Here is an 11,954-nt window from a genome sequence, read left to right as displayed (position 1 = left end):
TTCACAGTACTATATTTATTCTTTTCTCTTGACTTGATAGAAACATTCCGCCAGCAAGGCAAAGTCTAAATCAGGAGGACTCTGATTTCTGAGATGCTACAGTCTCGAGTCATTCAAGTGCTGTGCTGGAACATATGTACGGGGTATAGATGAGTTATTCAAGACAGGACAGGACAGGATACACACACATACATACCACAGAAAGGGTGAAAGTTACAGCCAGAGCTCCCACACCCACACATACCCACAAAAAAAAATCATATCAAAATACAGTCAGAGCCTGTCATTTTGAAAATACTACAGTGTAAACTCTTTGCATTTAAATGATACATAACAGGAAATAAGTAACTTAGCTAATATTGTAGGTTTCAAAAGGTACAGGGAGGAAAAGTGAACTATAAAGTGTACTTCAGTTTGTCTCCTCAGTAATCCACTTCATTTACCTGATCATTAACACTTATGTGTAAATCACTCAAACACCATAAACACAAGACACAAACAGGCCATGAACATTTCCAACTTTTCAAAATGTGACACATTGAAATGTATTCACATGGTTATGTCAACCAGCATAACGAGAACAGTATTCCTTCAGAAGGTTTCTTTGATTTGTGTTATAATCACACACACAAAAAAATGTAGGCAACTGTGAGCATGTTTACGCAGCCAAAAAGCCACACGATTCTTTTGAAATGCAAAACAGTGACTATATAAAACCAAAACTGAAGCTTTTTATTCAACTACGGAAGAAAATTCACATTCTCTAATTTTGTTTTATATTCACATTGCTGGCGCTACATAAAAATTTAAGATAAAAAAAAATTAGGCATACAGTACATCTGAGTTATTTTCACAAGGTGACAGTCAGTTATCTGCATATACGCAAGTTATGAATCTTAGTTACACCTGCATGCAGCTTATGCTATCCAATTATTCTGGGAAAAAATTAGCCAAAAGTAAAGGGAGAGCAGATTTTTTTTTTTTGCGTTGCACACAGATTATTGAGGAGACCCTGTGAACAAAATTCTGCATAGTCTAAAACCACTTTGGCTACAGTGTCCTTAGTTGTAGCATTCCAAAGTAATTTTTTAATAAGAAAAAAAAAGAGCCAAAAGAGAAATGTGATCAATTCAGGCCAAGTGCAACTGTAAAAGAACATCAGATATTTATATTGATCACACTGAAGGGAAAACTAGAACTGTATTTAGCAGTCACAGTTCAGCCAGAGAGCATTTTCTGCCTGGGATCATTTCACAGACTCATCTCTGAGCTGTTTATTTACTTAGATTCGTTGCTCTTGTTTGGATGGTTACTCTCCGAGGTGGTGGCTCCTCAATGCTCCGGTTGGCCACGAGGTCCTGCAGCTGCAGGGCTCCGCCGCCGATGAAGCAAAATGCCGGACACACCGGAGCGGAGCAATCCACGTGTCCCTCCCATAGGATACGCAAAGAGTGGGCATCGTAGAAGGTGACTCGTCCTTTGTCGCAATCCAGACACACTCCTAGCCGAGGTGGCAAAGGAGCAGTGTGAGGGTGAGACATGCTACTGTGGCTGCTACTGTGGGAGTGCATTGCTCCATGGCTCTGGCTGTCACCCTGGCTCTGAGTTTGACTGTGTCCTTGAGGAAGCAGGATTTTGCCCATGCCCATAGTGAGGAAGCAGAATGGAGGGGAGTCCTGGCCATCTTCAGCCCCACTGTCATGGCCGCTGTCTGGGTCGCAGCTGGGAGGAAGAGGAGGTAAGAGCAAAACTTAGAGTAGACCTGATTCAGTTTCTTCTACTTAAAATGCTGTTTCCAGCAGTGGCCAACAGTAGTAATGTTATTCATGTGTTTACAAGCTATTATGTTGCCCCCAAGTGGTTAGAAATATATTTAATTTACTGGCATGGCTCCTATCCATCTGAATAAGAGGCATGTTACTGAATGGCAAATGAACTGGCTCTTATTTAGTGCTTTTAAAGTTACTTGAGTACATGTCTCATTCACCATTTCATAAAAACAGTCATTTCCATGTCTAAGTTATTTCAGTATGTTGCCCAAGGATACTGTAGCATGCACACTGAGCAGCCAGAGACTGAACCAACAAGTTTCTGATAATAGAAACTAATAGATGGCCGGCTCTACTACCTCAGCCACAACCAGCAAGCAGCTCAAAATATAGGTGACAGGACACTCCTATTTCTATCATGGATCTTAATGTCATGGTAATTTGAGGCTTTTAATGATTTTTCCAGCATTGAATAACTATACATACATGTACATACATGTTTAATGACTTCACATAACAAGAGTTGTGTGCATAAGTTTGAATGGGGAAGACCCAAACTGTCAAACTCAGATGAGAGGATATTGGTTAGCATGTTTGGGAACAACTCAGGAACCACAGAGGCTCGAGTCTGGTATGAACTGGAAACTGCTGGAACAGCAGCATCACTGTCCACGGCAAAAAAATAGTTTTACATCACCATGGAGGGTGCCAACTGAGAAAGACACCCCTGCTCCATAATCAACACCTTTAAACTCAATAGAAATTTGCAGCTGGCCACATTGACAAGCCTCCTGAGGAAAACTGTCAAGCATGGTGGCAGCATCATGCTCTGGGGCTTTTTTGCTAGCAGTGGTACTGGAATAATGCACAAAGTTAATGAGATAATGACGGACAGGGACTACCTCCAAATTCTTCAACTTCACCTCAAATCAACAGCTTTATGGTTTAAATTTGGACACAGCTTTGTGCTCCAACAGCAAAGTAATCCCAAACATACATCTAAACTGGTTGTGGAATTCAAAAAGCAGGCTAATATTAAGCTTTTAGAACGGCCTTCCCAAAGCCCTGACCTCAACACTATGCTTAAAAGCTGGGTACATGCCAGGAAACCAATCAGTTTAAATAAACTCAAACACAACCCTGACAAGGACAAGCAGAAGACGATGTATGTATGGATAGTTGAAAAGGGTAAGGTTTAGTTACCGAGGGCTGGCCATGTCCTGAGGGAGATGGAACCACTCTTGTAGCTTAGCCTCCTGCCCAACTCCTATCTGCAAATGAGAGGAGCAAAAAGAAAGAAGCTTTGGTCACATCCATTGTGAGTCTGCATGTAAAAGATTTTTTAAAAAGCTTTCTTCACAACATGATCGACAACACTTTCTCTTACCTTTACCAGGTAGGAACTAGGCTCTACAGAGCATGCCCAGTAGTGTTTGCCTTGAGTGACAGCCAAGTCTGCCACCAGTAAGTCAGAGGTCAAGTGGCAAGATGTTAGTGTGCGATCGGCAGCCTGCAGAAGGGAGAGGCCTGGCACACTGCGGGCGTAGGTTTGGCCTTTACCCAGTGCCAACCGGTCTGCATGCAAGCCCCAGCGAGAGTCTAGAGAAAAACTCAAGACTGGTAGGAAGGATAAAGAAGGAGAGAGATGACAAGAAAGGAAAGGAATCAGAAAGAAGGAAAGGTTAGATCCTGCAGCTCAGGCATAGAAAATGAAAAAGGGGCTAAGAGGAGCATGAGACAAACACATAAAGAACAAATGAAAAGAAAACTTTGTTTTCAAGATGAATAGTAAGAAACGGCTTTACAACAAAAACATGAAAAACAATAAAGGTAAAGAGTAAAATTTGATTTGTACATATACCTTTTCAAATATGTTTATAATGACAAATACTTTTGAATTTAATATTATTTAGAATAATACCAAAAAGGAACAATGGACAAAATGTACGAACACAAATGATTTTGGAAAGTGCAGAAAAACAGACCTGTGGCATATAAGACAGAAGCAGATTTAGTATGACTGGGATGGCACTGGAATGCAGAGCAAATAAAGGAAGGATTTTGCAGAAACTAAAACAATGGGAATGGAGGAAATCAAGGGATGGAGAGAAAAGAAACAAAGATTAGTCAATTGGCTGAAAATGAGTACTGGCAATATGAATACTGGGGGGGAAAAACAGCTTTTGTTAATCTTAGAATTTAATTAAAAGAGTGGCGAGATGAAGACTTTTTGTACTGAAACAACTGTGTGTACACATCCTACCAGGTGCCGGTGGAGTGTGGAGGTAAACCTCTTCGCTGTACTCTCCAAAGCCAGCCTTGTTGCACCCTCTCACTCTCAGCACATACACGCTGTCCATCTGCAGTCGAGCGACCACAGCACTAGTACCCTTCACTTCATCGATGCGCAGCCAAGCTGTGGCCGAATTAGGGGATCTGATGCCACCCCACGTGGCCGCAGCTCCTCCTGCTCGCCTCTGGTATTCAACAGAAAAGTGCCATGCTGGAACTGAGTCCTGAGGGAGCCGCCAGCATAAAAAAAGCTGGTCGTAAGCTAACGTCTTCTGAGTGTCAATGACTGGAGCCAGTGGAGCTGTGGAGAAAAATTGCAACGATACGGAGATTAAACTATTCATTTTTAACTCTTTAACATACCATGTATTGCAGGAACAAAGAAGCTGACAACCCACCTTGTATAAAGTCCAAATTGTTTATGATCTTAATCTCTTTGGATGCATCCAGGTGAAAGTGTCTGAAGGAGGGCTCGGCAGCAAGAGAGAAACACTGGAGATTTTCTATAGCCTTCACCAGCCTGGAGAAATAAGATAATAAAAGGAATTTAAGAAAATTCAAATAAAGGTAACAAATCGAACTGAATGAAAACGGCTGAATCTCTTACCTGTTGTGTGTTATTCTCGCAGCCTGCACAAAGCAGGGTGCATCCGTCTCTTTCAGCAGCTCTTGAGTGTAGGCCATTAGACCGGCCTGCTCCAGCAGGCCTTGCTTCTCAAAGACCTGAGAGGACAGGGCCTCCTCCTTTCTGCTGCGGGATCCCTCCAAGGCCAAGGTCAAAGACCCCTGGCGCTCAGCTACAGCCGCTCCCAGCTCATGGATACAGTGAGTCAAGTGCTGTAGAGCCACTGCACTGTTGGCCTGCAGAAAGAGAGAGGATGCAAAAACAGCTGGAAAAAATGAAGATTGGAGATACTGTTGCTATTCAGGGAAAAATCACGATGCTTTTAGAATGGCATTTACACATTGTGTTGCAATTGTAGTTAAAAGAAAGTGGTCAGTTAAACTGAAGTCCATTCATACTTTACTGAAGCATCACAGTTCCTCTAAATTCGGTGAAATAATTACATTTTTTTGCTGAGAAACTCAGGAGAAAGCTGCAGGTAAGATCTGGACAGTATTGATATCCCAATGACATATTTTCTGCTAAAAATGTAAAATGAACCCCCAAAATACTGCATTTGAAGCCCTAGCAAATACTGTTGCACCTGTACAAAGATCAAAAGCTACTTTAACAAAGCAGAGGAGAAGCACACCTCCATGTGTTTGATGGCAGCCTCCAGTTGAGTGATCTGACTCTGTATTGTCTCCTGGTTTGCCAAAATGAAGTTGACTTCCTTGGTAATCTTGTCCTGGAAAACCAAATAGAAAGCTAACACTGCTATGCTGCAATCACCAGGGCTGTAGCACAGTAAAAACATATTACCACCACCCTCAAAATCACCTTGAGTGCCTGGTAGGCTTGTGCTATAGGCAAAACCTTGTGCCCATGATGGATACGGCGTAGCTTACAAAGTGGACACAGCAGCCTCTGGCAGGTACGGCAGTACCACTGCAGTCTCTCCTGCTCATGCTCTGTGCATGTTAAAACCTATAACACAAAGGTGGGTTAATGTACTGGAAAAGATGCAACTTTGTATCATGTGTGGAGATAAAAACAGAGACCAACCTTTGGCCTAAAGTTGTTGGTAGGTAGAATGTGTTCATGCTGAGCTCGAGGCGTTCCCCACGGGTGGTAGAGCTTGAAACACTCGTTGCAAAAGTTGGACTTGCAGTCAGCGCAGCCCTTGGTAGCCTCCAGAGACTGGGGAGGCTTACAGAAACTGCACGTGATGGCTACGCTGCCCAGACTTACTGTGTGCCTGTACCTAAAGGACAGACATGTGTACATGGAGATAAGGGCAAGGCTGTGATAATTCTGCAGCGGCAAAGAAAGAAAGCAACAAAAAAAATAAATGGGAATAATGAGCTCATCTGACTGTGGCCTGCTTTTTTCAGTAGTTAAGAAGGCAACTCTTCAACTGCCTGACCTGGATACATCACCAGCAGCTGCCTTGTTATTGCATCCTGCACAGTAAAACATGCACCGTCACACTTTCCCGACCAATTGCAGTGATTCTAGGGGAGGAAGCAGCGGCACCCAACAAACTGCTGCGTGTGAAAGTGTCTCTCCCTGTCTCACTGCTTCAGAAGCAGCTCCTCTCACTTTGATCTCCTTTGTTTGAGCTGATAAGGGGTGGGGGAATTAAAAAGCCAGAGGAGTGTTTCAGTCCAAATAAAAATTAACAGTTTAACCAATGCTGCACTGCATTTTTACAGCTGCCCCTGCACTTTGCTCTCAGCCTTGGATCAAGAGTAAAGGAAAAAGATCATTATTGCAACTCCTTCCAGCAAATGATTTCCTGTCTCATTTATAAAGCAGCACTGGCCTCACTCTTCATTCGCTGCCTTTACACATTGCCTGCATGACTGGTTAGAGTGCTTTTCCAAAACTATTACAGCTCTTATAATGCGACATTCCCACTGGATAAAATAAAGCCAGGTGACATGCATGGGGGAGCTAAAAGGTGTCTGCTCTTTCTCTGCCTGACCTGAGGTTGTGATGCTACAGCACTTATATGATATTCATGGGGTTGGTGCATATACATACCTCTCCACAATGCGCTCCAGGGTGAGGTTGCGAAGGCAGTCTGTCAGGCCTTTCTCCCCGAGCTCTATATCCTGCTGACAGGAAGGACAGGGAAACAGCATGGGGGGATGGGTCTCCTTCCGCCGTCGCCCTGGGTATGTCCCACACACTGGGAGAGTGATGCAGGTGTGGGGATAAAAAGGAAAGAAACACAGACACAGAAGAATAAAAAGCAAGGTTTTTAGAGATAGTTTATGAGGAATTTAACAAAGGCGGACTAGTGAGAAAAGGAAGGAAGCAAAACTCTAATTTGCCTCCACATTTGTGCAGATCATCATGAAAAATAAACTTCTCGAGGAAAAACTATTTGCTTACATAGACACCTTGGCGACACACCTGCTCGGCAGATGCTTACTGCCTTTCGTGTCTCCTTGAGGTAAGGACTCTCGGACTCTATCTTCTTGCTCTACACACACTTAAATAAGTCATTAGATGAATCCATAAAGCTCTGGATGTGCGGCAGGATGCTGATGTGTCTGTTAAATCATCTATGACAGTCTGAGAGGACAGTGACATCATGCTACGTCAACATCATCCTTGTTCATTTGAATGCCAAACACACACACACAAACCATTTCCTTTACCTGTTCTAAGGACCCGCTCCAGGCGATCAGGCGTCCTGGGAGCAGGTCTGCGTGTCTGTCGTGGGGATCGGGTGTTGGGTGTGGAGGATGGTGAGTAAGGCTCTGGAGGGAGATCTGGAGGAGGATAGCCTCTTTGTACCAACACCTCAGCTGCACAAAGCAGACACACACTGTGCTGGCAGGGCAGGATGATGGGCTGCTTCACCATCTCATCACACACTGGGCAAAGCAGCTCCTGTTCCATGCTCTTCATGTTGGACTGGAGAGGAGGACGAAAGAGGCTGAAGACTAAATAACAGCTGAATCACTAGAATAAATAAGGAATCGGCTGCTCTATACATTCTGTGTCTTGTGATATAATGTATAGTCAATGTGTAGGAGGCTGGCATTGAATATACAGAGAGCAGAGAAGGCCAACGTGGATGAATAAATAGCTTTCCCCTGAATACTCATCTAGCTTTACCTGTACCCTGTAAAAAAACTTAGATGCACTTTACACAACTCAGAGAAGTACAAAGCAGTGAGATTTTTAAATCTGTAAAATGAAAATGCATTTTTCTGCTCATTCTGTCCACCAGCATCAGTTTTACTGGTTCTGGAGGCCCCTTTCTATTGCTGCAGCTACTTAAACGCAGCATCCCGTTTCTATGACAACGTGCATCTTCCCATCATGTGCATCACGAGTATTTTAACCTACTACTCGCCAACATATTTAATTGGTTTTAATGCTCAAACACTTATTTGATCTACTAGAACTTTTTGTTTACTTAATTAATGCATTTGTAGTCACAGTGGCCCCGTTTTACGTTTCCAGCCACAGTGCTAGAGCATTGCCATTTCTCGTTGATTCAAGATGCAAAAAAATACCTTCCAAAGGAAGAAATGCCACACATTCCTTCATCATCAGCGCACATATGTGCAATATGGAAAAGATCCACAGGTAAATGCACAGGTGGTAAACAGATCGCTTTTAAAAAGAGCACACATGGTTAAAAAATGGCTAATAAAATGAGCGTCACACTTACACTGATGCGAACCAGCGCGTCCATGATAGATGTAAAGGTTTGTAAGTCCGCTTCTGCCATACTCCTTCGATGCAAATGACTCTGCGATACAATAATGGATCGCCTTTTTTTTCGTCTGGAGAAAGGCTGAGCAGGGTTACCGTACCGAGGTATGGCAAGCCCGGGCCTCGACCTGATGTAGCCGTGCTAGAGGTGTGTTTTTTCACACACGCCGATTCAGTGCCGTCTGTCTCAAAGCAACGACTCCACTCCACGTAGCAATCAGATGGGAGGAGGGGGGGGATTTGTACTGGTTTAGGCTACAGCTGCCACAGTCGCATTGCTCAAAGACCGATTAATACAATTAGAATGGAACTTGGCACTATTATATTCGAGCTAGATTTATTTTATTTTAATGTATGACAAACCTTCAAATAAAAATGTCCGATTACATATTAACATTTATACAATTACAGCATTTTATAGGGTTTTTCACGCATGGCATTCTGGATGTGTGTCTAAAACAGCTTAAAACAATTTGCAGTTCAGTTTTTCGAAATAAACCTCCAGCTCCTTGAACGTGCAGCTCCTCCGTAGTATTTATATGTTGATACATATGCTGGTGGCAGTTTTTCGTTTTGCCATTAGATGGCAATGTTTTGTTTTTTCAAGCACACACACACATACACGAGTTCTTAAATTGTTGTTCCATGTCCGGAACCTTTGTATGTTGCTTTTTCATGCGGTGGGTCAGTAATACTGGATGCACCCGTTCGCTGGTTGTTGTAGCAACCAGAGCATCCGCCTTTCGTGTAATAATCACAGCAAGGGGAAATCGGATGAATTAGTTCGTATTTTATATGGAATACGAGTTAAATGAGTGACATGGGCGGATGTGTTTATGCTGCAGTTATCTTATTTGTACTTTTTGCTATCTTATAGTAGCTACTAGGCGCATTTGAATTGCCGAAAAGCTGCATTTCCCGTCCAGCACTAATACCGTAGTTTTTCTGAATTGTTGTCTAGCTACACTTTATTCAAGCATGTCGTCGGTCAGTAGCCTTGTCCCCGCACGATTTCTCACCATCATAGCTCACCTCGTCATCGTGATCACAATCTTTTGGTCGAGGGTAAGTAAGCAAGCATGGCAAACATTTTTTTGTATTCTGTGATAACTTGTTGTAAATATCCATGAACACAATAAAGGGTGACGATAATCTGCAGATACTGGCACTGAAGCTCGACAGGAAAATTAAAAAACAAACAACAACAACAAAAACTAAAATAAATTTTAAAATGTCAACATGTGAGAGACCTCAGAGTTTACCACTTAAAAAGAAGAAGACATAATTCATTTCTCCCAATGCGCTAAAGAAGAAAGAAATTGCCAAGGTAGAAAGTAATTCAAATTCAGATTCAAATCTGGACTTACAAGATGTACGAAACAAAAAGAAAAATAAATGAATATGAATAATCTTTGTCAGGTGATGAAGTCAGGAAAAATAAATAAATAAAATAGAAATAAATAAATAAAAAACAAGAACTGGAGCAGCTGCATGGCATCAGGAAGCCAAAGATTTTGATGTCCACCAGAAACAATATGATAGAGTCCAAAAGAGAAACTGTGGTACTTATAACTCAAGGACTAGCATGAGGGTGATGTAGGACATGTATGAGGACAGTGAGACATGAGGTGTGTGTGGTAGGTGTGACAGGTTGAAGGTGAGGGTGTGATTACATTAGAGGTCTGCTCTGAGCCCCTTCTTGTATCCAGTGGTGATAAACAGGCTGGCCGATGAGATCAGGTATGAGTCTTCGTGGATTATGATGTATGCAGACAACATTGTGATATGTAGTTAGAGTAAGGATCAGGTGGAGAAGTGGAGCTATGATCCAGGGAGAAGAGGAACACACGTGTGTGAATAAGAGGTGGGCAGATGTAACAGTGATGCTGCAAGGGTGTGGCAGTCGAGGTGGATAAATTTAAATACCTGGGTTTAGGAATGAGTAGATGAGAGACGACTCAGGATTAGAGGTTTGGAGATAAAGTCAGAGAAGCGAGGCTGACAGGGTTTGGACATGTGCAGAGAAGAAATAGTGGATAAATTGGACAAAGGATGTTGAAAATGGAGCGAGTCAGGAGGAAGTTGTCCATCACAACAGAAGCATTGGAGTTGACACTGCTTCTTTTTCCTCATGTCTTAAGAAGTAATTACACCAATTTGTAACTTTTACTTTACAGGAAAATAATGTGAAAGCTTGTTTGCCTTTGGATTTCACACAGGAGCAGTATGACACTGAGGACAGACAGTAAGTAAATATTTTAAACACATTTGACACATTTGTGTACACATCTTCCAATCTATTATATGTATTCTCTTTTTCAGGTTGGTGGTGGCATTATCAGTGACTCTCGGTCTGTTTGCTATAGAGCTGGCTGGTTTCTTTTCAGGAGTGTCCATGTTCAACTGTAGCCAAAGCCTCCTTTGTATCCTTTTCACTCACATTTTACACTCTTATTTATCGTTTGTGTTTTGATTCCAAATGGTTACATTTATTACTTATTATGCATATATATTCCACATCCTCTGTTAGGACTGTTTGTGACTGGCTGTCCAAAAACATGCAAATACACCAAATAAATATAAAGCTTGCAGTTGTAACTGAGATGATATGTAACGCCAAGGCAAACAGATAGATGTATGGTAGTAACTGAGTAACAACTGCAATGATGTTAGTATAAGAAAAGCAATAATTTCAAAAGTGCTTGTGATCAGTTACACTTCCATGACTATCTTTTACCTGGTATAGCAACAGGAGTCCATGCCAGTGCCTCAGTGGCTCTGCTTTTCTTTCTATTTGAGCAGTGGGAGTGTCACATCTACTGGTGGATCCTCGCCATCTGCAGGTTGGTGTATAAGCTTGCTCAATGTTGTTGTATTTTTCCAAAGTTCTTTTCCCTGACTCACGTTTCAACCAGCACTGGCTGCCCACTGCAGCGGATCAGTGTCTTTGTCTTTTTTTGTGTTTGAAAAGTGGGAATGCTGGACTTACTGGGTTATTTTTGCCACCTGCAGGTTGGTTTGTATGCATGTTGATGTGAATATTAGTATTTATGTCTCTAGTTCAAAGTGACATAGCCTCTTTTAAGCATTAGAAGCAGAAGTATAACCTACATTGGTGTCTCTCTGGCTCTTCCTTTAGTGTTCTACCGGCTTTAGTGGAGATTCTTCTGTTCATAGCCGTTTTTGGACTGAAGAAGAAGCCTTTATGAAGGAAAGTCCGGATGTACGATGGTACAAACCGAGATTGGATGTAGACATCTGTCAGTTTGTTAGCAGATATACTGTAGCTACAGAAAAAGAGTGGATACCAGACATATATCAGTACAAAACACCAACAGTAAGGAATGCATAAAACACACTTTTAAAATGTTTTTTAATCTATTTTTATATCATTTGAATAAAGTTGATGCAGCATACGTTTTTACCTTATGTCTATTTTTTGTATGTTGGAACTGGAGTGTTTTGTTTATATAGTGTGTTTGTAGTGTCAGTTACTCTGTAAAAGTAAATAAAGCTTGTAATTATTTTGTTGCTTTGGTTGTGTGTGTGTT

The 11,954-nt window shown here is 42.0% G+C and overlaps 2 protein-coding genes across 3 annotated transcripts; one reads left to right on the top strand and one right to left on the bottom strand.

The window, feature by feature from the left end:
• Positions 1-8,906, bottom strand: trim46a (tripartite motif containing 46a). The gene is made up of 12 exons (XM_085292043.1): positions 8,360-8,906; positions 7,335-7,593; positions 6,712-6,859; positions 5,731-5,929; positions 5,506-5,652; positions 5,318-5,413; positions 4,669-4,922; positions 4,460-4,581; positions 4,033-4,362; positions 3,157-3,386; positions 2,973-3,040; positions 1-1,722 (listed from the first exon to the last, which is right to left on the bottom strand). The coding sequence occupies exons 1-12, from the start codon at positions 8,417-8,419 to the stop codon at positions 1,275-1,277; spliced, it is 2,361 nt and encodes a 786-aa protein (XP_085148169.1). The 5' UTR covers positions 8,420-8,906; the 3' UTR covers positions 1-1,274.
• A 205-nt stretch (positions 8,907-9,111) lies between these two features.
• Positions 9,112-11,939, top strand: LOC146564330 (transmembrane protein 107-like). Of its 2 annotated transcripts, none has more exons than XM_085290365.1 (5): positions 9,112-9,468; positions 10,581-10,648; positions 10,726-10,826; positions 11,319-11,415; positions 11,543-11,939. In XM_085290365.1, exons 1-5 carry the CDS (start codon positions 9,382-9,384, stop codon positions 11,610-11,612), a joined length of 423 nt encoding a protein of 140 aa, XP_085146491.1. In that variant the 5' UTR covers positions 9,112-9,381; the 3' UTR covers positions 11,613-11,939. The 2 variants fall into 2 exon arrangements, with proteins under 2 accessions (XP_085146491.1, XP_085146489.1); XM_085290363.1 differs by lacking the exon at positions 11,319-11,415 and adding an exon at positions 11,150-11,246.
• The last annotated feature ends 15 nt before the right edge of the window (positions 11,940-11,954 follow it).

Source organism: Mchenga conophoros, linkage group LG11 (genome assembly GCF_057382185.1).
Source record: "Mchenga conophoros isolate Kocher_MC1m ecotype Shallow Benthic linkage group LG11, M_conophoros_male_GT1.1, whole genome shotgun sequence".
In the NCBI taxonomy this organism is placed as follows: Eukaryota; Metazoa; Chordata; class Actinopteri; order Cichliformes; family Cichlidae; genus Mchenga; species Mchenga conophoros.
The sequence above is the reverse complement of the archived record's forward strand: the minus strand, read 5'-3'. Positions and strand labels throughout refer to the sequence as shown.